At 44.9% G+C, this 24,875-nt stretch overlaps 1 protein-coding gene across 1 annotated transcript in view; it reads left to right on the top strand.

Annotated features, from left to right (window-relative positions):
• The first annotated feature begins 1,312 nt into the window (after positions 1 to 1,312).
• The window catches only part of HDGFL3 (HDGF like 3), a 37,815-nt gene continuing 14,252 nt past the window's right edge, over positions 1,313 to 24,875 (top strand). Inside the window, exons 1-2 of the mRNA XM_064722315.1 lie at positions 1,313 to 1,803; positions 23,531 to 23,607. Coding sequence (XP_064578385.1) covers positions 1,720 to 1,803; positions 23,531 to 23,607 — 161 coding nt within the window. The 5' untranslated portion in view covers positions 1,313 to 1,719. The remainder of the gene's footprint in view (positions 1,804 to 23,530; positions 23,608 to 24,875) is intronic.

The following is a 24,875-nucleotide window of genomic DNA, read 5'->3' as shown; positions in this document are numbered from 1 at the left end:
TAGTCTGCTACTGATACCTGAGCTAATGATTTTACAGCAGTGCTTCCACCAGCAGTGAAGTGCTTATCCTTTTTTATGACTCAGAGTGAAAACTTTCTTGACTTACATACTAGCAGCAGCAGCATTTGGGCTCCAGAGCCACATCTGGGGCTACCATAAAATCCAGTCTTCTTGGTCCTGTGCCAGCCCAAGAACAGGTGCTAGAAGAAGCATTTATTTATTTTATTTTTCTGCCATTACCAGCCATCGCAGACTGGAAGTGCTCTCTGTGGTCCATCTACTCCCTCCCCAAAACGTGACCCTACATTCTTCAGCCATCTAGCAGGAGCTGCCTGTGGCCAGGTGCTTTCCTTGGGAGTGGGGAAGTATCAGCCAGAGCTGTCTCCCTAAACCCAAAGAGGACAGTTGCCATCTTAAATGTGGGAGTGGTGGGGGAACCTATTGCTACAGTTTCAGCCAGACCCGCAGAAAAACCTTTGCTAAACTCTGCTGCTCATGACCCACCTGGCAGGTGCCTATCTAGTGTGACTAGATAAGGTACTTGAGTATAATAAATGTCAATAATAATTGATGTTTGAACATTACAGCTGAACTGATAACATTATGGTAAAAGCAGCAATATCTGGGATTTGTGAGTTACCAGGACTTCCCTTCCACAGGGAAAAACCAGCATCATCTGGCAAGCAGAGATCCAAAACACCCTGTGAGGGGACATCACCATTGTGCAGCTCCGAGGTCCATGGCTTGGTGGATGTGGGTTTTAGTTTCAAGCCGAGAAGGCAGGTGGAGGAGAGGCTGGGTACAGAAATTGGGACAACCTTGTGCTGAGGAGCCAGGCCGTTGCCTAGGGTGTGCTCAGGCTGCCTGGCATGGGGAGGGCTCAGGATGGGTGTGCAGGTACCCGGAGGAGCCGGTCCGTGCTGGGCCTGGGCCTCCGTGACAGCGGGGCCAGGGCACTGCCAGGCCCAAGGGCCGGGCGCCTTTGGCCGGGGGAAGCGGGAGCGCTGCCGCCAGCCCCGGCCGGCTTCTCCTCGCCGCCCTGCCTCCATGTCGGGCGCGCATAAAGAACCATGTCATGCTTCAGCGGGGAAGGGAGGGCCGGGCGGGACTGGAGCGCTCTCTGCTCTCCTATTTTCATAGAAACCGATCTGTGTACCTAGAAAATAACAGGAAGGGAAAGCGCGGGGGGAGGCGCGGGCGGGGTGGGGGGGATAAGAAGATCCTGTTTTCGGTCGCTGCCCGAGGAGTAATTCGTCGGAGACGGCTCCATATTCCCGGGGCCGCGGCGGCTGCGGCGGGGATGGAGCGGGCGGCGCGGGCGGCGTAGCCCAGCGCGCACGGGGGGGCCGCGGGCAGCGCCGCGCCCGCCGCCGCCGCGGGGCGAGGGCTCCCCGGCCGCCCCCGCCCGGCCAGCCCGCTCCCTGGTACCGGGGGCTGCTGGGGTTGTGTCCAAGGCCTCCCCCTCCCCCGCGTACACACTCACACACACAGACACACGCACACACACTCACACTCACACACACACACACACACCCCATCTCCTCCTGCCGCTGCCGCCGCCGCCGCCGGAGAGATCGGGGATCGCCCGCGGGCCCGGCCCCGCTCCCGGCTGCGCCCCGTGCCCGGGCGCATCGCACCCCGCGGGGGCTCGCCCGGCTGCCCCCGGGGCGGCGAGCGGGAGGGCGGGGGGACACACGGCGGCTCCCGCGGCGGCTCCCGATGGCTCGTCCGCGGCCCCGAGAATACAAGGCTGGAGACCTGGTGTTCGCCAAAATGAAGGGGTATCCGCACTGGCCGGCCCGGGTGAGTACCGCGGCGGGGGCGCCCGGCCCCGCGCCGCCGCCCCCATCGCCCCGCGGCCGGGCGGGCAGCGGCCGGGCCGCGGCCAGGAGCCGCCGGAGGCCCCGGCTCCGGCCCCGCCGGACGGGGGGCCGCGGTGCGAGCCCACCCCGCTATTATTGTGCATCTTTTCTTTGATCTGTAGATTTCTCCCCGGCCCCCCGGGAGGAGGAGGAGGAGGAGGTGGAGGAGGAGGAGGAGGAGGAAGGGGGAGGGAGGGGGGCGAGCGCGGGCTGTACCTGGGTTGTTATCGCGGGGAGGAGGCTTGGGGAGCCGGCAGCCCTGCCTGCATGAAAACGATGCTGTTTATTATGCGCCCTCCCTCGCCCCGGCCCGCGGCTCCCCCGGGACACAGAGGGGCCCCCGCCGACCCCCGCGGCCCGGGCAGGGCAGGGCGGCCGCCGCCCCGCGGCCCCGGGGCCCAGCACCGGCCGGGACAGCGCTGCGGGCGGGCCCGGGCAGCTGCGGGAAGGGACACGGCCCGGGGCAGGGACAGCTCTGCAGGGGGCGAGGCCCGGGGCCAGGCTGTGCGTGTCCCGGGGCTGCGGGATCAGCCCGGCCCGGGGAGCCTGGGGCAGGCCAATCGGGTCTGGCTCTGTAGCAGCCCCCAGCCCTGGTGCCAGCCCACTGCACCCGGGCTTTTGGGGTCTCCAGCACCTCCCGCCGCACCTTGCCCTTTACTGGGTTGACTTTCTTTCATAGGCCTTTGTCATTTTTTGTTTTACACTGCCGTGATGCAACTGAGATGCAAAGGCACCGTGGTCATTTGACGGTCAGATAAGCGCTGATTGTACTTGAACATCCATTTCTGGTGCTGCTACAATAAGGAAGGGCAGAGCTTTCCGTGGGGGGTCTGGTGCTGGCACACTTACATGGCCTGTCCTTTCCCTCCTCTTTGGTCACTGTTGTGTAAACTCACTAAGTAACACGTGTTGTGGGAACTCTTGGCAGGCATCAACCAGTGAGTCTGTATTTACTTGTCTTCCCCGGCCTTGCTGGGATGACTGGGGAGTGCCTCATGCCATTTCCTAGTCAAGGAAAGTTGCTGTTCTTTATGGACTATAAAGAGCATGAAGATAGTGAAGAGTTGTGTGCAACCTGCAGGGAAACATGGATGAGCAGGGTAGAGATGGACTGACATTTAGCATTAGCCTTGGCAAGACAGCCCTGGAAAAGGATGGGTGTAAGTGCTGGGAAGGTGTCCTGGGCAGAAGTGGGAAGCAGAAGTGTTGTTGAGCAGCAGACACTGTACAAGGAGGGAAGGCCAACACAGCAGGCTTAAGCAAAGGTTGGTAAAAAAAGAATAGCGACAGGGTTCTAAATATCCAGAAGCCTGGTAATGAGGTGGTGCATGCAATTATTTTGGCAGAGCAGGCTAAAATTAGCATGCAAAAGGCCGAACATAATCAACAACGGGTTGTGGTTTTGTAATTCTATCATTATACAGGTTGGTGGATATACTACCTAAAAAATGGCAATTTATGTCAGCAGAACAGCATGAGCTACTGAAAATTGACTTCTTTTCTACCTCTGTCATGGTTTAATTTACTGTGAAAATTTTAATGTGAACAGTTGAGACCATTACCATGTTGAAGCATGTTAATCCCTTTCCTTTTTGAGCTTTTGTAAAACTCCCATTTGTTTACTCAGAAGCAGAACAGGGCCTTTTGTTTTAATGGCATTTTCTTTCCTTTCAAAAAATCATTATATGCTATGCAGCTGGTCATAGCTTTTGACTGGCTTACTGAAAAGGCACCTGAATGGCAATAATATACAACAAAGTACATCTTGACTAGGAAAAAATAGGTGTGCTGTTCACATAACTCACTTCCTTTGTGCAGAGTAACAGGATGTAAAGTTCAAGTGAAGACAAAGCAGTCTCTAGTTATAACATGACTTAGCAAGTAGAGGCAGAACCTGCAGAGAGCCCAGAGTCTACCACCAGGTAGGAAGAGAGCTGTCAGGTAGTGCTGGGTGTCAGTTCAGCAGAGTGTGCACAGAATGTGCTCCTGTGGCTTGTGATGCCATTACATACGACTCCGTGGTAGATCAGGCTGCTTTCTGCCTGAACCTTGTTAAAATTACAGTTCATGCCATCCTTGCTAGGACTTTTCATCATCTTGGTTGCTAAGTTTTGCCTGATGCACACTTTCTTCAATGAAGGCAAAACCTAGTGAGAACATTAGTCTTTATTTTGCTTCTCAGAAAACATTATGGCATACAAATAGGAAGCAAATAAATATTTGAGTTGAGAATGCAACTTCTGATTAACTGAATTCCTTTTATCCAGGGGATTCACTTGCTTCCAGATCCTTGAGTGGTTGCTAGCTACTTCTCTCTTCATTATGCAATTAGCATGTTTGATCTTTGTATTCTCATAAAAACTTCTATATTTCATGCTAATATAGTAGCTTCAGTAATATGAGTAACAATACATTTAAATGGCAGTGTTATTGCCCCTACCAAGTGGTGTTTGGCATCAGTGAGACCTTTGGCATGAATTTCCTGTCTAGGGACAAACTTCTTAAACTGTGTTTAATAAACCTGTGAAGTGTTGGAGCGGGACAGAAGTGATCTGCCTGCCCTTTAATGAAACACAGACATAACTGGCCTGGCTCAGAGTCAGCCATGTATTTCTGTGCACATGGGTGGTGTTGTGCAAAGGAGGTTCCTCAGATCCCAGAGGCTCCAGCAGCAGAATGCAGACCTGCCCCAGCTCAGTGACTCCTGTCTCTCCCAGGGATGGTGCCTGTGGGCTCAGCACTGCAGACAAACCCAGCACAGGCAGCCCTCTCAATCCCTGCCTCAATTCCCAGCCCTCTCTTTGGAGCTCTGTTGATCCAGTGATCAGTAAGAACAAGCCTGACAAACCATCCCTGTGAGTAAAGAGAGAAAAGAGATGCAGAAAGTGGCAAAATAGTGATGAAATGCCAGGGAGCCATTGGAAAATTGTGTCTTATAACTGATGGAGTGCTCCAGCAGTCGAGCTGCGTTTAACATTTCTTTGTAGGTTGGTCTAGAATTTATTTGAGAAGGACTGGATTTGCCACACTTGGCCAAAAGAATAATGGCCAGATACCTGATGGCTGAAAGAGATCACTTAGGTCTTATTACCAGGAAGGGCTGCTTTGCTTTTTGGTATCACATTTTCTTGTGCCAAGCCAAAATTTCCTTTAGCTTGACTGAAGGACAACAAATCGGTTTAGAATTGTATTGAAGTTCAATAATAATGGTAAAGGAAATACAGTTTGGTTAATGTGGTTTTTATGTTTGTCTGTGATGTCTGTTGTCTTCAGATGCTCATCAAAAATGTAGGATAAATATAAACTGGCCAGGTCATCAATCCAACAAGTAAGCAATTGTGTATCCAGAGAGCATGCAAAAATAGAGGGAAGATGCCATTGTGGTTAAAATGTACAAAATAAGAATTTAATTTGTTGTACATTTGATGAGTGGCCTTTGCCTTTGAAGCACTAAATCTCCCTGTATCTTACTTCCTTGTTTGTAAAAGACAGTTAACAACTCTTGTCCCCTTAAAAACGTGTTGTGGAGACAAAATCCCTAAGGGTTTATGAGTTTCTTTGATGCTGCTGTGATAGGAGCTGTATTAGCACACATATACAGAAAAACCTCTTCCTTCAGATACCCTAGTTTATCTAGGATAAATGTCCTGGTTTATTGAGAAGTTGCCCCTTGAATAGTCACTCAGATGAGATAAAAGGGAAAACTAGTGGTAGATTCAGAAAGATCAATAATGGTGTTTGTTTTATGAGTGACCCTGAAGAAACAATAGGCACTTACTTGCTGAAATTAGCTACTGATTTAAAAATAGGAAGGAAGCTGTTAATGCAACTGTAGAGAGCAGAGAAAAAGTCTGGAATGACCTCAATAAAATAAGAACATGCCCAAATAAATGGCTGGTGCCATTATTGAACAGAAGTCTGGGATTGTGCAGCTGGGGAGACAAGAACTGTATTTGGATAAGCAGCAGGAGTTTGTGCAGGGATGACAAAGTTTATTTGGGATGATACAAGAGACCCAAGCAGGTAAGACAATGTATTTTAATGTAAATAATAGATGTTTAAAGCTGTTTAGAATATTGTGCTGGGAGGAGAGCACAGCCTTTAAAATGTTGGTGTCACACCATTATTAAGGTGTATTTGCCATCTTGTCAGGGTGAAGTTCCCATTTGCTGGACTCCTGTTTGTCTTGTCCAATTCCTTTATTGCTACTCTGAATTAACATGTACTCTAACTCCAGGTTTGCTACTTAGCTAACAATGAATGAATGCCACTCTTATGAATGCCACTCTTATGAATGCCACTGTGAAAAAACATCTGCCAGTAGCAATGGCAGGATGGGATTTGGGGCACTTCAATGTATTAGTTGCAAATGGATGTGAAATGTTCGGTATATTGCTTAGAGTAATACATAGTAAATGCTGTCATTTTAATGGGAACTAGTGTCAGTGGCAGGCTGAGCCATCATAATGTAGTGATTGATTACATGGGAGTTTTTAGCTCAGTATTTTCAGTATTGTTGACTGTGTCCCCCCTCCAACAAGGCATGAAAGTAAGGCACCTCAAAAAACTGAAATCATTCAAGGGCAAGGTTTTTTATGCCTAAAGACTGTGTTAGATGACAGCCTAGAAAGGCTCATAACACTGTGGTATCATAATGTAATATAATGTTAGACACTGTTAAAAGAAATGACTACTACAGAGTAACAGAAGACTTTCAGTATCAGCAAAAAAAAATTCAAAAATTTATTTTGGATGTCCCTATGCAGACATTTTAGTAAATAAGCCTCTGTCATCCAGTTCAGTGAAGTGTGGATGGAGCCAGAGGGTTGATTTTGGTGCAGTTGTAGAAATAGGACCAAAGCTTATATTCTGACATCATTTTATAAAGTACAAGGTACAGAAACAACTTTGGTCTGTTATAATGGCCAGTATGACAGCTTGCAAATATTGAACTCTCCAACACATCATAGAAGAAAGGTTCTGTGTTTTAAGTGTTTGATATTTAAAACAGACCATTTGTTTTTGTATTAATACAAGAATAAGGGAAGGTGGGTTTTTCCCTGGCAGGGTTTATCTTTTTTGGCACAGAATGACAGACAAAAATCAGATTAGATCCAGAAAACTTCAAAGGGTCCATCAAAATAGACAACAGATCTTTCTCTGTGTTTTTCTGCCAAAACTTGGTCTGCAGTCTTTTGAGCTTTTCTCCTTGGCCACTTGGGACCTGTCCAGTCCTGCACCATGTGCTTTTCTCCTTTTCCCCTTTTGGTTGCTCTGGTTTGTGATCTCACTTTTGCCATGTTACTAAATATGACTCCCCTGTGACTTCTCCTTTACCAGCTCAGAGCTTCTTCAGTCTCTCTCCCTCTTTAATTATGTCCCTCACCATACATCAGTCCTTGGAGATCCGCAAGCAATTTTTCCTGGCAGGTCTCTGTTTGTTCCTTTCTGAGATGAGACAGATTTGCTGATCACTGCACAGGTCTGGCTTATCCTGGGAACTGATGGTGAGGTTGTGGATTCCTCAGGCAGCACTTCCATGAGTTCTGCTCCGGTGCATGGGAGAGGAGCACATTTAGGGCAATGAGTCCTTTATGGAATTGTTTGGACTTTCTAATTCTTCTGCACCACCTTGACACATGTTGCTTAGACAGTATTTAAACTTATTTGCAGATACCTGGTCATGTCCTGGAGTACAGGTGAATGCATTTTCAGTGACCTAATCAGTTCATTGAGTAATGAGTCCTTCATTTCCTGAAACAAAAGTAACAAGAAGTGAAGTATTAATTGTCCTACTGTTTGGAAAGTAGGGAAGTTAAGTAGCTGATGGTCGTTTTCTATCCTCCTGCAATCAGTTTGAAGTGTGAATTAAAAAGATTTCATCTGAGGATTGTAGCATAAAATGTCATAATTTTTATACATGAAGTTGAACCATATCTTACAGTAAAACCTTTGCTCTTGTTTGGCAAACAAATCATTTTGGGGCCAAGATGTTCCATGTTTGTTGTTAGCACAGCAGGGATATAAGGGAAAACATCTTTAAAATTCAGTTCTTTAAATCTCTCTGCTGCTTTTTTCCCTCTTTAATTAGTTTAAATAATTAGCCCCAAATGTGCAAGTCTGATCTTTTTGTGTAGATGACAATAGATGGATACATCTTCTCCTTCAGTGTCACAATTTTAAGTCCAAATGAAGCTAACAGTTGTCTCAGAAGTTTTGAAGCAATAAGCAAAAATTTTTTCATACCCATACTCTACAGATTTTTTGTTAGATTCTTTTCCTTATTAATTTGGAGCCACTGAATAATTTTCATCAACTGATCTCATGGGAATCATTGGATATGTATTCTGGATGAAGGAATAGTGCCCCTTCCAGTGAAATCTGTACCCTGTCAAGTCAATCTGTATGTTGCTTCTACAAAAAGATAGGATAAATATTAGTTTCTCCTCATTAAATGACAGATCTCTTTTTTTATTAGGTAAAGAACCTTTTAGGATTGAACTTTTTGTAGGCAGCAAAATGAAGACAGAGTTTTCAGCTTTAACTCTTCATTTCCTCATTTTCCTGTCATAATAACACAATAATAAGTCTTCCTGCATTTAGGGTAATAAAAATCTTGTAAGCAAGTGATTGCTGACAGTAAGTATATACAATTGTCATTTGAGAAGAGATGAAAAGACTTCCTGATAATGCTGGAGAAGGGATAACAATGGGGAGAGGCTGGGCATTTTAACTGTTCCAAATGGTGGTGCCTGAGCAGTAAAAACCTTTCCACTGTGTACTTGAAAGGCATAAGGGAGAATGAGGCTGCAGTTTGAGTGGTAAATACAGCAACAAACACTGGGAAGGAGTCTGTGTGGAGCAGGCAGGAGCAGGCTGTGGAGATTAGGAGAGATTGAGGAGATTAGTTTAGGAGTTAGCTGAACATCAGCACTGTGCTGTTTCTTTAGGCACCCTGGTACTTTTCAAGGCTGCCCCTGTGGCACCATGTCAGATCCCAGCTCCCAGGATGTGTCAGTGTGCGCACACACACCTGCCCCGTGCACAGGCTGCCCTGGAAAGGATCAGATGTGAGAGCTCAGGGGGAGCACACGGGCAGGGCATCAGCTGGCTCTGCGCTCCAGCAGCAGCCCGTGGTTTGGCTGAAGCACAATGGAGCAGTGAGAATGAACCATTATTTGAGAGATTCCAAGAAATATTTGGCAAACAAGGCGGTATCATGAGGTAAAGCTTTTAAAACTTAAAGAAGGAAACAGATCCTCGCTTCCTCCTCTTGGGAAGGTCTCTGCAGTACTGGCTTTGCACATCTGAGATTGTTTCATTCATTTGTGTAGCAGCCAGTTCTAAACCTGATACTGAAATTGGATATAAACTGCAGATTCATTTCGTTTTCCTTTCTTCTGCTCAGACTGTTTGACATGAGAGGCTTGATAATACTTTTGCCTGAAGGGTGTATGAGACCTGGCTTTGGGGATTGGTTTTGTTTGTTTGTGGGTTTTTGGTTGTAGAAAACAAAAGGAGGGTAAGAAATTTGAGTCAATACTGCAGCATCTTAACAAAACAATGAACTTCCCATGTTATGAAGGAGTTCCTGTCTGAAGCTCCCCATCCTTCAAGTGGTCTCAGGTCAACTCAAATATTATCCTTGGCATCAGTGTTTCTCCAGAAAGGCACGTAATGTCCTTGAATTTCAGAAGGATTTGATCTCTGCCTCCTGGCCTTTTGTAAAGCTCTGCTGAAATCTGAAAATGCCTTCAGAGTCAACATAAAGGGAGGACATGACATGCTCTGCTCTGGGCCATGCGGAGCCCAGCATTAAAAAGGACAGGTGTCCACAGACTTTGGTCACTGCCTTAGAAAAGTACATTTAAATCTCTTTCAGCTTTCCATCGGCAGATTGAAAGGTTAATTAGCATACATCTGTAGCCCTGACAATGCAAACTGGAAACAACTGTTTATTTTGCCTTGCAGCAATGTGTAGAAAACCTAGAGAGAGGTTCTTTGCCAGCTCTGGTTTGGCTACTTGAATAGAAGACATCATATAACAAAAGAGGAAAAACAGGGCAAGGAATATCATTTACCAAAGAATTTCCTTAAGATCATCAGTTAACAAAACATCCTACATGCAGCAGAGTAAGTAGGGCCAGGGAGGAAGGAAAAAATTCCAGGCTGTAGGGACCTTACAGATGTCACTGTGGTGTCACTGATGTCAGCTAGGAAACAGTGTCAGCCTTTAAAGTCAGGAACTTTATCCTCCTTGGCCTTGGAAGGCACCTACCTATGAAGCCACTTAAAATACAAAGAGTCAAACTACACCAAAGGCAGAAGAAATTCTAAGTCTGGGAGAGCTCAAGATACAATTGCACAATAATGCAAACCATTTCTGGGAATCAATCCCATATCAGACTAGATTACTGAATGTACTAAATATAAGTACATATTGAAACTTAATAATAACACAGGGAGTGACCTTACAGAGATGTGGCATCAGTCTGGAGATGCAATCCAGGTGGGAGAAGCAGGAAAGTGCAAAGAGAGGAGCAAAAGCTATAGTTGCAAAGAACAATTCTGGAGTTGCTGCTGTTTCCTTGATCTGCTGATGTGTTTTGCATACAAAGTCATTGGAACCAAGAAGCTCTTTCTTGCTAGTTTCTCTTCAGCTTCACAAAACTATACAGCATTCACACCTCCATAAAGGGTTACTGTCAGCCCTTTCTTTTAATTCTTGGAGGGCAGTGTATCTTCATCATCTGGAATCTCTTCCACATGTAGAAAACAAGAATCCAGGTCTCCATCCCTGACTGTTACCCAGGCTCTGACCCGTTGTTTGGTAACCGGGAGGCAGCTCCTGCTGCTCCTCTTCTGCTTAATCCTCTGGGAGATGCTTGGATGTAGGGCACTTAGAGTTCACCTTTTCTGTGGCACTGTGGGGTGGGACATGGAGCAGTGTTTGGACTCACTTGTGCCTGGGTTGTCTGTCCTGACACAGCAGCATAAGGGGGTGCCAGAAAGCACAGCACTGAACCTCAAAAGGAGATTTGTCTCCTTTTGAGTTTTGCTTTTCACTTTCCTACCTCTGAACACTCAATCAATCCCACCAGCCCCACTGAATGTTTTTGGTGTATGCATTGCCCTAAGCATCTGTGTATTTTTCCTTAGGTTCATTTAACATGTTCCAGGCTGTCCGTCCATGTCCTGCACCAGGGCTGGACCATTCTCCCAGGTGCAGTTTCACCCTGTGGGGCTCTGCCCACGCTGGCAGGATGTGTGTTTGTATATGGGATTGCTGCAGAGTGCCTTGACCTTTGCAGCACACTGGTTATTCAAATGTAACTTGTGGTCCACTATTGGCTTCCTGTAGTATTGCTGCTTCCAGCTTTCTCTCTCTGACACTGCCAATCCTTTTTCCCAGCTGTGTTGTGTTTTTCCCTGTGCAGACTGAATTTCAGTTTACGTGCTGCTCGTATTTCTCACAGAGCCAGGGCTGTGAGTCAGTTGTCACTGGGTTTACAATCCCTGGATGAAGGGAACTCACTGCACACCTACGAGCCTGAGACTATCTTTGAATGTTTGCAAAGGTTCCCACCTTGCTGTCCCAAATGCCACTTCCAGAACCTGGAAAAAGGAGCTGAGGGAGGCAGATCCTGGCAAGAAATACACCTAAACAAGGCATCTCATGCCAGGCACTGTGTCCTACTGTAGTGGCGTGTTTTTGTCATCTTTTTCTTGAACTAATTAGTTTCTTGTTGGTTTTCAGCCCAGATGTCATAGTTTCCATCTGAGCCAGTGTAAATTTGTATTTCTGTAAGGAATTCTTCAGACTCTATTATCTGGAATCCAATTAAGTAGCGTTCATTCAGGATTAATCACATGTGGAAGTGTTTGCAGAATTGAGGTTCCTGTGTTCTTAGCACATACTCTTGCTGCTGTATTTCATTACCCCCCAGTAGGACAGGGCTGGGGAATTTCATGTGTTAGTTGCCCTGCCCAGATCCACTGCATGGCTGTCCTGGGTGTTATGGAATTGCAGAAGGAAGATGAGACCTTATCCCAGTAGTTTGCTCTCCAAAGACCATGTCCCACAGGCAGAGAATGAGTTTGGCTGCATAAAGATTCCTTGATTTCAGTAAAACTGCTTACATATGTGCTGACATGCCTGTAGAAAGATAAAGTAGGACCACAGCCTAAGGGAGAAGGCAGACGTTCATCTTTAAAAAAGAAAAAAATAAAATCTGACATTCCTTACTGCAGTGCCTCTCCAGATACCAGGACTTTTGAAAGATATTATTGGTGCAGCAAACTCAAAAGATAATTCTTTTCGTGTGGTGTCTGGATCAGGTGACTTGCATATGTGCAGGTACCCCTTCTGCTGTTTTTTATCAGAAGTTCTTTTTCAAAATCTTTCTCTTGTGCAAATTTTATTTTCCTTTGTCACAGTCAGTATTTCTATCAAAGCTTCTAGAAGAAGGTAGCATAAAGCTATTAAGGCTCATGGTTAGAATTTTAATGTCTGCAAAGTAGTAAGTTTATTTTATCTGATAATATTTTGTTTTCTTTGCATTTATTTGTGTGACTCTGCTTTAGAGCTTTTTAATGTTTTTAAGGTAGTGGGTCAGTTTTGTGAACAGATTTTTTCAATTGGCACTTTGGTGAAATGACTAGAACTCCTTGTTAAAAGATGAAAACATTAGAGAAAACCCATTTGTCAGATGGGGCTCTTCAGCATTAAAATGCTGTGAATGTTTGCTCCTTATCTTTTAGAGGATGCTTTATGCCATCCCCTGCCTCACAAATGAATGGATTCACCTGTGTATATAATTGCCATGTTATTGTGCTGGATGGGATCTGATCATACAAAGACAATGGCTTTGTTTATGCTGCCAAACTGTATGCCCAGCTGTGCTTGCAGGATCAAGCCTCTAGCTGTTAACTTTCTAGAAGGCCATAATAATAAAGATTTTAGTGGCAATATGTTCAGAAGAAATGCCAGCTTTCTTTAGCAGATGTGGGAGCAAGGGGAACAATTTTTTAATGAGAAGCTTTTGCTTTTTCTGAAAAATTTGCTACTGGATGATGATGTTAGTTTGTTTGTTTGTCAAATGTCAGCCAGGCAGTGACCTGCTGTAATGACAGGGGTGTCAGGGTTGGAACCAAGGCAGATTTATGGAAAATGATGCCATCCTGAATGCTGCTTGTGAGGCTGAACTGGGGATCTTGACAGGTAAAAGCAGTGTGAGCTAAAACACTGTGGTTGTGGAGTGTGGTTTGGGCACATCATGTGTCATCACCAGTGTAATAAAAACTAAAGGCAAGTGACAGAATTAAAATTTTCAATACTGACAGAAAGGCTTTTGGTTGGATATTCTTGATTTGTATGAGGTCTGTATAAACACTCTGTCTGGATCCCAGTATAAATCTGTATGTGCAGTGTTCCCTAATGCCCTTCCTAGTTCCAGATAAATGTATCACTAACCAAGTCCTCTTTTATTTGTAATTGCCTTTTCCATTTATTTGCACAACATGAGTTAGAATAATATGCTGTTTCTTCATAGCCGCTTTTTAAAACAAAATAGCAACCTGATTTAAAACATGCTTAGTATGGATGCCATCCCTGATTCATAGGTTTTAAAAATTTAATATTAATGTATGTGGGAAATAGTACAGTTCCACACATGTAATTTGTTCCTTGACAGGCTAGATCCTTAAAATTAATCTTCTGGTTACCTCTCCCATTCTGGGATAGAAATGAGAAACAGTGATGGGCAGAAGGTATAGAGATGGAAAGTCAGAGAAAATCTGAGGAAGAAAGCAGATTCTAGAGTAAACTTTGTGACATAACTGCAGCTGAGTTATTGGGTTTTGTAGGTAACTTGTGTTCATGGCAACACCGTTTTCTGAGAGGTTCTTTGAGGGTAACACAAAATACTGACACATACTCCATACATCTGTGCAGTTTAACATACTGGATAGAAAAAACCGATATTACTCTTGATCCTACACATATATGAACATACAGGCAACTTCAAACCCATGATTAATCCATGTGAATTGAGAGTACTTACATGCTTAAAACTCCTATTTAGTGGTTTTGATGTAAATTTTTTCTTTATAATGATGGGCTGCCCCCCTAGCAAATCTGGTCACCACCATGTTGGTGTATTCATCTTGTCTCTGACATTAATGCCACTTATATTTCTAAAAATACATCTTTTTGTCTTTCATGTTTTCATTATATGATTTTTTTTTTCTAGCATGGTTTAGTAATTAGGATCTAAGTTCATATGTCTACCGTGCATAATGGAGTGCTTTGTATATTTTAATATGGTTTCATTCCTGTAAGCTGCTGCTTGAGTTTGGGGGGCTGGGCTTGAGGAAAATTAATAAAGTTGTTATTCTTTTAGGGTCTATCTAAGTAAATTTCAGCAGCATTATATTTAGAGTCAAAACTACATGAAAACTCTCATTCTGAGATTTTGGAAGCAGAAAAATGGGCAGGTGGGGAGGGGTTTGACTTGACTCAGAAAAACTCGTTCCTGAGTCTCTTTAGGCAGAGAGATTAAAATTCCTCAGAGTTTAACCTAGACCGGGGGACTTTGCAAAGGAGGTATTTGGCACCCCAATGGCAGCTCCTGGAAATATGAACACAGACTGAAAGCAAACCCAGTAAAAATACCAAAGCTGGGTCCAAGTGTGACTGTGAGACCACTGTGACTTCATGGATCTTTTTTCATTCCATGGTTTTAGCTACCCAGTTGATAGGGGCAAAAGCTCCATCTTAGCAAAATAGTTTGGGTGTTTAATGGCTTGTTTTGTGCCTTAGAAGGTGGCTGAGGCTGGGGGAGTGAAGGAAACAATTAACTACAGCCAGTTGTGAGGTTTAGAGCAACCAGGGCTTTCAGAGACCCTGAGCCCTCCTGCAGGTACGAGTTTGCAGTTTGGCAGCAGAGTAAACAGAAAAACCTGCCTTTGCAGAATTACTGCAAATCACTCCATTTCATTGCCTTTGCAATTAGATTTCATTGCTTCTCATTTCCCCGAGCCTGCGTGCACGTTGCTGCTTTTTACGTGGCACTTGCATCACAGCAAAACAACTGTGCCAGTGATGTGGGTGCTCAGAGCTATCCAGAGCCCCAGAGTGTGATGTGAGGCCTGTGCCATGCACCACGAGCAGGTGAGAGCTGCCCCTGGGGGCTGTGATTGTGGCAGTGCCACTGTGGCAGCCCCGGTGCCTGCAGATGTTCCACAGCTGGTGCTGGCTGGCTGTGCCTGACAGGGCCATCAGCTCTTGTCCCAGCAAATACAGCTTGGTGTTTGAAGGAGTTCTGAAATCCTGTAAATAGGTGTTCTGGTAGGACACATTGAGGCTGTGAGGTTTTGTGTTCTGTGGGTCCACAGAGAGCGGCATAATGCAGACAAATACGTGCTTGGCTGTGGCTCCATTCCCTCTAGAGGACTGGTGGGACACTCATGGTCCATCTCAGCTGCTGCACCTGAACCTCAGAGGGTTGCAGGATACTAAAAATGCTCTGTGTTTTCAAGGGACCAAGATTTTGTGTTCTTTTCCCAGGCAACAGTAAGCATTTTCTGTATGAGGCACCTGTTCAGTGGCAAGGAGTATTTCAGGCCCCTGATGTTACCCCCCTTAGCTGCAAGTGATGGGAAGAAAACAGGTCACAGAGGAGACAGGAGGGTTTTCTGTGCCCAAAAGCCCAGATAATGGTGGAATCTCCAGTCGCAAGCTTGAATCCCCCTACCAGGAACGAGGGGCTGCAGTAAGTGAAGGAAACTGTTCTTTTCTTTGTCTCAGGTGTGTGTCCACCCTGTCACAAACTGGAAGGCTCTGCTCTCCATCAACCACGTTTCCTTACCCAAAATAATCTTAGCCATAAGTTGTAATGCCATAAGGTTTTATGTATTCTTTGGGAAGCTCTGTGTTCTTCAGCCTAGGAATATTGTGTAAATCTGATTTTTTCAACTGACTTTTTGGGGTAGAAAATGATACTGAAAAAGAAATGGTAGAGGTAGATTAATCCAGCCAAGTCTAGGAGACTGCAGTCTTCTGGAAATTTGCTTGCCTTTTGGCTTTAAGTGTGCTGATAGGAGTATAAGGACTGGCAACACTTATTTTAATAAAAGCTTGGACAGTGGAATATGGAGCTTTGGGTGGAACAAATGAGCCTCAAGTATAAATTCAGTTGTGTGTGTTTGGCCAAATGTCAACGCTCTAGGCCGGCTGCATCTGATTGAGAGTGTTCTGATCTAGTTAACTGGCAAAAAAATCCTACTTCATGAATATAACATTCTTCCTTAAAACCAAACAAAATCAATGAAGTAGTAACATTCTAGTGTAAATATTGGGAGGCAAAAAAATATTTCTCAGTCTGAAGTGTTCTTATACATCCATGCACTCTGAGGAGATGAGATACAGAAGGTGGCAGGGTTTATCTGAACACTTTGGGGAGGAAGGTTATATGACTCTTCATGTCTCTTTGGTTTTTAAGAAGAGAGTAGGAGGACAGAAATACAATGTTTGTAAATATCCAGTCCCTGAAATTTCTCACTTATTGATGTCTTGACTGGTTATTTAATTTTTCTTTGCTGTATGTCTTCTAAACACATTTTATATGTGCATTTCTTTCACACTTGTATATTTCAAGACTAAGATATTTGTGGTAAGATGATAACCAAATTTTGTCATCAGAAATTGCTTTCATTAGGTGTTAGTGGGCCCACTCTGATTTGCTTTGGTGGATGTACATTGCAAACAATATTTTGATATCTGAGGAATAATTCAGATGAAGAGAAGCAAGCCTTCACTGTGCTTAAAGGGAAGCAAATTAAATGTTAAATGTCTCAAAGCTGGCAATATTTGTTTAAAATAAACAAGCTCTCCCCACCCATACACAAATAAAAAGTAATTTTGTGAGCCATGAAACTTAAGAAGTTTATTTTTCTCTGGCTTGCTTTTGTGTGGCTTTCCCAGTGTCTGATGTTTTGATTCAGCCTGCATTGCAAGCTGTCTCTCAGCATATGGACTGCTTGTCTGCCCATCTTCTGTTGGACAGCCTATTTATCACAAAACATGGGAAAACTTAATATCTCTCTGGCCTTTCTCCTTTTGTCTGGTTTGGCAAAATTGTCTGACGTGTCCCTGAGTTATTGCAGGTAAGAGTCAGACTGAAAACAGTGTGATCACATCCTTTTCTCTCCTTAGGGAAGAGTCTGGGGAAAACAGAATGCTAGTGGTAGCACCATTGCTTCATTCACAGTAGCAGGGAAACACTTCATTGGAGACAGCAGAGTGTTTCTGCAGCAGCCTGGCTTTGGGGTGTGCTCACTGGGAGGATTGCAGTTGGGTAACCTGAAATGCAGCTCTGGCAGAGCTGGAAGTGTGCTTTATTAGGAATTCCTCTCATTTTAGCAGTGGACCTCAGGTGCTTTACAAGACCAGTCCCATAGTCCCCATTCATAAAAGTGAGGCTGGAGGAGACACAGTGATTCGTGTGGCCAAGGTCATCCCAGGGGCCAGGGCAGAGAGGACTTGTCTTTGTATCCCCCAAATCTCCTCCTCTGCCATCTTCCACCCAGCAGCCCCAGCAGTGCAGAGAGGACTGGAATCACATGAACAGATCAGTTATCTACAAAGTCATGCATATAGACACCAGTCACGCAGAACTAAGCTCTGGCCCCATTTTCATAGTGGAGATTAAAGCAGCTCTGCAGAAAGTGCATTTCAACTTTCTGTCTTAAAAATATGCTGCTAATTAAGGATGTAAAGGGGCTGAACTCAGCTGCAAGACTGCTGATCTTTCCTAGTGAGACATTGCTGCCAGCATTGTTTGGACTCCAACTAACCCTTCATTGTCTTCTATCTCGTTGAGGTCCTGAGCATGCACAGGGAAAAAAAAGGGAGGATTGATGTCTTTATATTGTCATTTCTGGCTGTCTGCAGGATACCCTTCAGCCATTTTCAGCAGTGTTCAGAAGTATGCTCTGCTGGTTTTAATCTTGTTTTGCTTTTTGTTTTTGCTGGTGGCACTCTTCCATGCCCAGAGACTTTTTTAATTTTTACTTTTGTAGCTGTGCAATTCCACCTTATTAAGTTGGATTCTGCTTCCAGTCTCACCCTTCACAGGGTTATCTTTTTTAATGGGTGAAAAAGTGCATATGCCAGCATTCCACACCAGGAGTTCAGGTATGTGATGTACATTGGGGAGTAGTGCTCTGCTTCAAATATCAGTCTTGATACATGAGAGAAAAAGTCAGCAGTCTCCAATCAGCTTCAGTTGGATTGCTCTTCAATTTAAGCACGATGGAATTTGAGTCACAGTTTTTAGCTTGAAGCAGGTTGGATTTTTAATTTTTTTTTCTATTTTTTTTTTACATTTTAGGATCCTCTGGGAAAAAAAAATTAACATTTTACATCTTACAGAACAGTATTTTAAATAATGGTTTAGAAAAGATACTGCTATACTGCTGACTCCCAGTAGCATTAGCTATTAAAAAGCATAATAAATCCATTGGAATAAAAATGTTGTAGTAAAGCAAAATATCCTATTTTAATAATGGATTTTGAAGACTATTGCTTTTATCCATCTAGAGTTCTGCTAATAAGCTAACTGCAAAAGATCAAGCTGCTTGCATGTGTTGGGCAATAATAAGCAATTTGAACCACTTTGCAGCAAATGCTATAGGCCTGTGCTCCACTGCTGTGCAGCAGCAGCTCCAGGGATTTCAGAGGGAGATGTGGATCTCAGCAATGGCTCTGTGTGCTTTTGCCAATCAAAGGCATTTACACTATCTCAAAACAATCAGTGATTACTGCTCTGCAGTTTTAATTCCCCCTTTTTGTAAAATAAAAGGAAATCTTGTGGTTTTTGCTGCCCACATAAGCATCCCTGCATGCTGATGTAAAGTTTTCGTTTCTGTAAATGGGGACTGATAGGTATTTTGCATAATACCTTTGTGTGTGTGTGTGTGTGTGTAAAATTCTGCTGGAAAGCAATAGGACAGGGTCTGGTGGAAAGACAGACTGGAATTCCTCCTGCTTCTGAGCAGCAGTTTATCCTCAGCGCGGAGGTTTTGTGATGGATGGAACAGGACACCTGCTGCCCCTGCAGCGGGAGGGAGATGCCCCTGGGCTGCCCGTCCTGCCCTGGGGCAGCGCTGCCCCTTCCCGGCCCTGCAGGGACACCAGCGTGCCCGGAGCGCTGTGCCAGCCCGCAGGGACAAAGCTCCGTGCCGCTGTCCCCTGTGTGTGTGTCACAGACACGGTTCCCATCTTGCTGGGAGTGTGGAGCTCTGCAGAGCTCAGCGCAGGGAGGGGGTGCAGCTCCTCTGCACCAGCGCTCCCAGCGAGCTCCCCAGCCTGTCAGGAATATGGCACGGGCATATTCCGATATCCCACGGGCAGGCACGGGGATTATTTGTGCTGGTGCTGCTGTTGTCCTTGTCGCTGGGCTCTGCTCTGCAGCGCCAGCCCAGCCTCGCTCCCCAGGGTCCCCAACCCTGGAAGGGAGCACTGCGGTGCCAGGAATCCAAAGCCACCCCGACAGCCAGGGGGACACTCCCTGAGAAATCAGCGATTGCTCGGCACCACCGAGAGCAAAACACTCGGGCTGCACACCCATCCCAGCCAGCAAAGCACAGTGTAAGGATCTGACAGATTTCTTGCCTCCACGTTGGTAGTCACTAGCAACGCGGCTTGATAAAGCCCCGCTCTGGCTGGAGAGGAGCGAGCTGAATTTTCTGTTCGGTGTTCTTGACCCCAGAAGCCTGGCGTTTGTTTACTGGAAAAAACCTCGCAGTTACATCTTTAAAGCTCTGCTGCTCGGTTGGCAAACAAACGCTGGGCAGTGCGGCTCTGCTGAGGTTGTGCAAAAAGAAAGCAATTGTTATTCATTAAGCAGATGACAGCAACGGGAGCTGAGGGGATAAAACTCGAAATCTGAAACCACCTGCTTTAATTTTAGCCATAATTGAAGCGGCTGCCCATGGTGCTGCTGATGCACATGTCAGATTTGCACGCCATGCGCTGCTCGCACTGATTTCTGTGGCAGCGAGCTGCAGCCTGCTCTGCTTCAGGCAGGGATGGAGCCGTGTTTGATTGCAGGTTGTAGCGGGTACTTGAGAATCTGCTTGTTTCCTTCCAGGAGCAAAACACAGTCGCAGTCTGGCTCTCTGATAGACAGATGCTTTAGTCATTAGTGAGGTTTCTGTGACTACAACACTGTGTTCTAGTATGGGTGCTCTTTCCTCTTTTGTTCCTGGTTCAAGGCAGCGATGCTTTTTTCGCTCTTGTGCTCATGCGCTCACTCTCTTCCTCTCCCTCCCTCTCCCGTCTCTGTCTTTGATCTTGCTGATATGGGGGAAAATATCGGATCCAAATCTGCAGCATATTTAACCAAAACATCCTGTAGAATGGGAATAAATTGTGACTGAGTGCAGCAGCAGGAGATTGCAGTATGATTGCTTGTACTGCTTGCTTTGTGCTACACCAAAACAACTGTAATTGTCATAGAGTGCAGGGGTTGTTCTGCAGCTAAATAAGCACGAAGGGACTCCACATTAACAGAGGGCTAAGGTGGCTTTACTGGGAATAGGGAGACTGGGCAAAGATCTCCTCTTGCAGTCTCTAATGCAGGGATTTGTGTGAAAGAGGTAAAACGGGAGATCTTTCCTAATGGCAGAGAGGGTCTCATCCTTCACTAAATTCCCTGGAGTTTCTGCCACAGAGTTCAATGGCCCTAAGATAACACTGTCATTTTATATCCAACCTTGTTACAGCACTAGCAACATAAGCCCCAGAGCTGGGGAGCTCACAGCAATATCAGTGGAGGCAGGAAAAGTCTTGACCTCAACTGCAGAGTGAAATGTTAGAGTGGGAGCATTAACAGTCTCTCCTTGAGCTGTTTGGTGCAGATTTATGCTGCATGTGGTTGTATGTGTATGCCAGCTCCCAAAAGCTATGAAAAGCTTTTTTATGGTTTCCTGTGATGATACATAGTCAGAAGGGATACTTGGATGAATAAAGAAATATGCCACGAAATGGGGAGCAGGTGAGCTGCGTGACAGATGTGTGTTCTGCCCTTTGTTGTTGGTGCTGCTCCTTAGCTAACAGTATTAAGTGCTGGGAATGAGACAGAAGGTTTAGCTCCACTTGGGATTCTGCTTAGGGGATCCTCACTGCTTTAGAGCACAGCACATTGTGTGATGTAAGATCCCCCATCCCTTCTGATCAGCAGTCCCTACTAAGCACATCTTCATTCCCCCCCCTCTTCTGATCATTTACAGCTGTTTACTTTATTTCATGAGAGATTCTGAGGGGGCTGAGGCAGTGACTGGGCTGTGCTGCTCTGTAATGCTGGCGCCGTGTTTCAAGTGGCCAAATGAGATTTGCACTCCAGTCCCAGCAGACACTGTTTGTCTCAGTGAAAGCAGTCCATGTTTTCCTGGGCTCTGGCATCTGGACATCTTCCTTGTGGCAATAAAGAGGAGGATGGCTGTGGCATCCAGACAGTCGAGGTGTGTTACCTCTCCCTGCACTTGGTAAACTGCCAGCACAGCCTTTTTTGCTCTGACATGTGGATGCTTCCATCTTGAAGGAGGCATAAAATGTTTTGCAGACATGCAGCATCTCCCTGACTTGCTCTCAGTTTGGAAAGGGAGTTGCAGTGGTTTTGACCTGCAGTCTTTTTATCACTCTTATAATAAGTCTAATACCTGTATTTAAATAATGAATTGTGAGGAAATAACAACCTTTCTTAAAAAACAAATAATTAATGTCAGAAAACTGTGAGCTCTAAAGTAATATCTTCGACAGCCTTTTCTCTCTGTAGTCTTGATGATAAAGAGGATACCAGAAATCCTGTCATGTTGTTTCAGTTCCTCCTTTCATACAGCTGAGCTAAAAGGGAATTCTCATGTTCATCCTCCACCAGCGTGTATTTTCCTTCTATGTGCATTAAAATAATAGATTCCCCTTTTATTTATCAAATCATTAGCTTTGTTAAGTGCAAGAAAGAAGTAATTGCTGTGTCCACAAGACATGTGACACCTGTGACAATCCTGGATTGTCTTCTGCAGAGGTGGGTGCATGGTGACACATGACCCCAGTGTGCCAGAGCCCCACCATGCACAGCCCTGAGGGAATGCTCTGGAAGTGCTCTCGGATCTCCAGATTTTGGTGCAGCTTCAGACAATATTCCAGTTAGACTGAAAAGATAGGCATCCATTTCTTCTGCAGAGAGGAGTCTTGTGATGTTACAGTTCCACATGTGGCTCTCGTTTCTCCATCCCCAAGGGGTGTCCTTGCAGAAAGACCAAAAGGGTTTGAATTCTTACCAAAGCTCATGCTCCTTTGTAAGCTACAGAGCCAAGCAGATGCTTTACCGTGAAAGAGGACATCTTTTGAAAACAATCTGGTGCTTATTAATCAGTAAGAATTCAGTGTTAGGGGTACTTCAGCAAGAAAAGAGAAGGAAAGCACATGTGGGTCTGGCCTCCTGAGTGGAAACATGCAGGTTGCCCCCCTGTGCTCTGCTGAGGCGCAGATTTTCTATAGCACTGTTATGTCAGCACTTTGCTCTCGGTTGCAGTGACATTTGGCAGGATGCTGATGTTGAGACTGAGTTGCCTTAGAGCAGGCACCAGGCCACTCACCTGCTCACTGGTGCTTGCCTGTAGGTATCTGGATTCATTAGGCTCTCTCTTAGCCAGAGAGTTCTCTGGACACTTAATTTCACACACCCACATATGCTCAGAAGTGCCATTTCTGGGAAGGCAGGCTCTTGGATGTTATTTAAAGCTTTGCTGTGTTTCTGGTTTATGTGGGTAGGCACCTGGACTCTCTTATTTTTGTTGCAGAGGACCACAAAATCAGAGATAGACAAGATTAATTCCTGGGCCTCACCTCCTGCCCCACAGCCAGTGCTCTCACTCAGACATGGGGAGAAGGGGTCTGGGCACTGCTCAGCCTGAGGGGTTTGTTCCAGTACCAGCTCTGTCTCAGGAGAACACCCTCAGCATCCCTCCTTTCGCTGCTCTGCAGCTCCATCCTGAGAAATACAAGGCCAGGATTAAAATGTGAAAGGAGAGGGTAGAGAGGGGAGTGGTAACCAAATCCAGTTATCAGGGTGTTGCAGAGGAAGGAGAGTCCCTGCCCCCCCCCCCCCTCTTGTGTGCATTACACATTTTACACTGTGTACCACCGTCACCACAGGAAGCACCACTGGGAGATTGTCCTGTTTCCCAGCTGCAGAGTCCCTGAGTCCCATCTGTTCCCCATTTGTTGCAGGAGTTACTGAGGTGGCTCTGTGAGACAGGCAGGATTACCCTCTGGGTTTCCATGCCTTTGATGAGGCAGGATCTGAAGTTAACACTTAAATTAAGCAGAGTTGATTTTATTGCCTTTGTGTATTATAATGCCCATGAAATCATTAAAACTCTGTGTGTGCTCCTGGGTCTTCTGCTGTCTCCCTGCAGTATTTCAGTCATGCTGACTTTGCCTGAAACACCAGCAGCTGCCTTCCCTTCCCCACCCCACACACAGTGGGACCTCCCAGGGCTGCAGGACACCTCTGCTAGCACCTCCATGGCTTGGTAGGATGCTTGGATGAGGGACACCACTTTTGGGAATAATCTTTTTTCCACTGCTTTGTGTCTTACAGATTGATGAACTTCCTGAAGGAGCCGTCAAGCCTCCAGCAAATAAATACCCCATCTTCTTTTTTGGGACTCATGAAACGTAAGTGAATGACCTGTTCCTTTGGAAATGCCTTTTTGCAGCACAGCCAACATCATTTCCTCTGATTTCATTGGAACAAATCCTGACTGAAGCCATTGGGAGCCTAGAGAAAGGTCCTGCCAGCCCAACTCATTGGTATTAACAAATGGGAATGAAAGCTGAGAGTGGTTGGGAATGCTGCTGCCTTCATAGTCTAAACACAAAAATCCTGTGTATCCTGTAAATAAATGTGTGGGCATGAATTCATTAAAGGGTCTGAAAAAGCCCTGAACTCAGAGGCAGGGGCAAACATTTCTTACTTGGATGTCCATGATAGCAGAGATCAGGCTCCTGTGTTTGGACACATTTGAGCTCATGTCCTGTGTGAGAGCTCACTTGGTGGTTTGTGATGTGAAAGGAAGCAGAGCCCAGAATCCCAGCAGAGCTTCAGAACATGTGCATTCCTGGGAGGTCTGTGCTGGGATATTGTAGGATGGAGCTCTCAGAAGGGGTAGAAGAACTGAGCTGGCTGATCTCATAGGGAAAGAAAGAAATCAGAGCACAAGAGGTGAGTTAGGTCTCATCATAATTGCTACAAGGTGCAGAGTTTTAATATTATAATGTACATGTCTCTAGTTTAAACCGTGTCTGAGATAGCTAAAAAACAAGTCACATTCCATTTTGCAAAATATTTTAATTTTAAAACTTTTCCTTCCCTATTTGCAGGTAACATGTTCTCCAGAATTCCTTTAAAGCTGGAAAAATGAAATTCTGGTGATATTTTAAATTCAATGTTAGAGGCTTGAAGCTTTATTAAAAATTTATTGTTTATTTTTGAATTTTAATGTTATTCCAGAATATTAAAAGCTCCATAGCTCATACATCACATTTTATTTTTTAAAAAAATCTTTAAAGGCAGTTTCTGCTTTATAAAGTTCATAATAGCCTCTCTTTAGTTAAAATAGTTTTTCTACTTTTTCTAGCTCCATTACTAGAATGAAACAACCTGATGTTTTGATATATTGTGGTATATTAGTATTGTCACAAAATAATCTGAAAAGAAGAAACTTTAAATAAACTGACAATGCTTTCAAATCAGAAACCAAAATGTAATTATTTTTTTAATGGAAACATAATTTTTTGAGAAACATTTAAGAAAAAAACCTGACCACTTTTATTCCAAAATGAGTGAATCCCAAACTGATAATCTTTTTTGATTTGGATTTTGTGAGCTCATGATTTCACTGTAGCATCTGAAAGAGAAAAACAGTTTGTAGTTCCTACTTTAT

This window comes from Zonotrichia leucophrys, chromosome 10 (assembly GCF_028769735.1).
Source record: "Zonotrichia leucophrys gambelii isolate GWCS_2022_RI chromosome 10, RI_Zleu_2.0, whole genome shotgun sequence".
Lineage (NCBI taxonomy): Eukaryota > Metazoa > Chordata > Aves > Passeriformes > Passerellidae > Zonotrichia > Zonotrichia leucophrys.
This window is presented reverse-complemented; position numbering and strand designations above follow the sequence as displayed.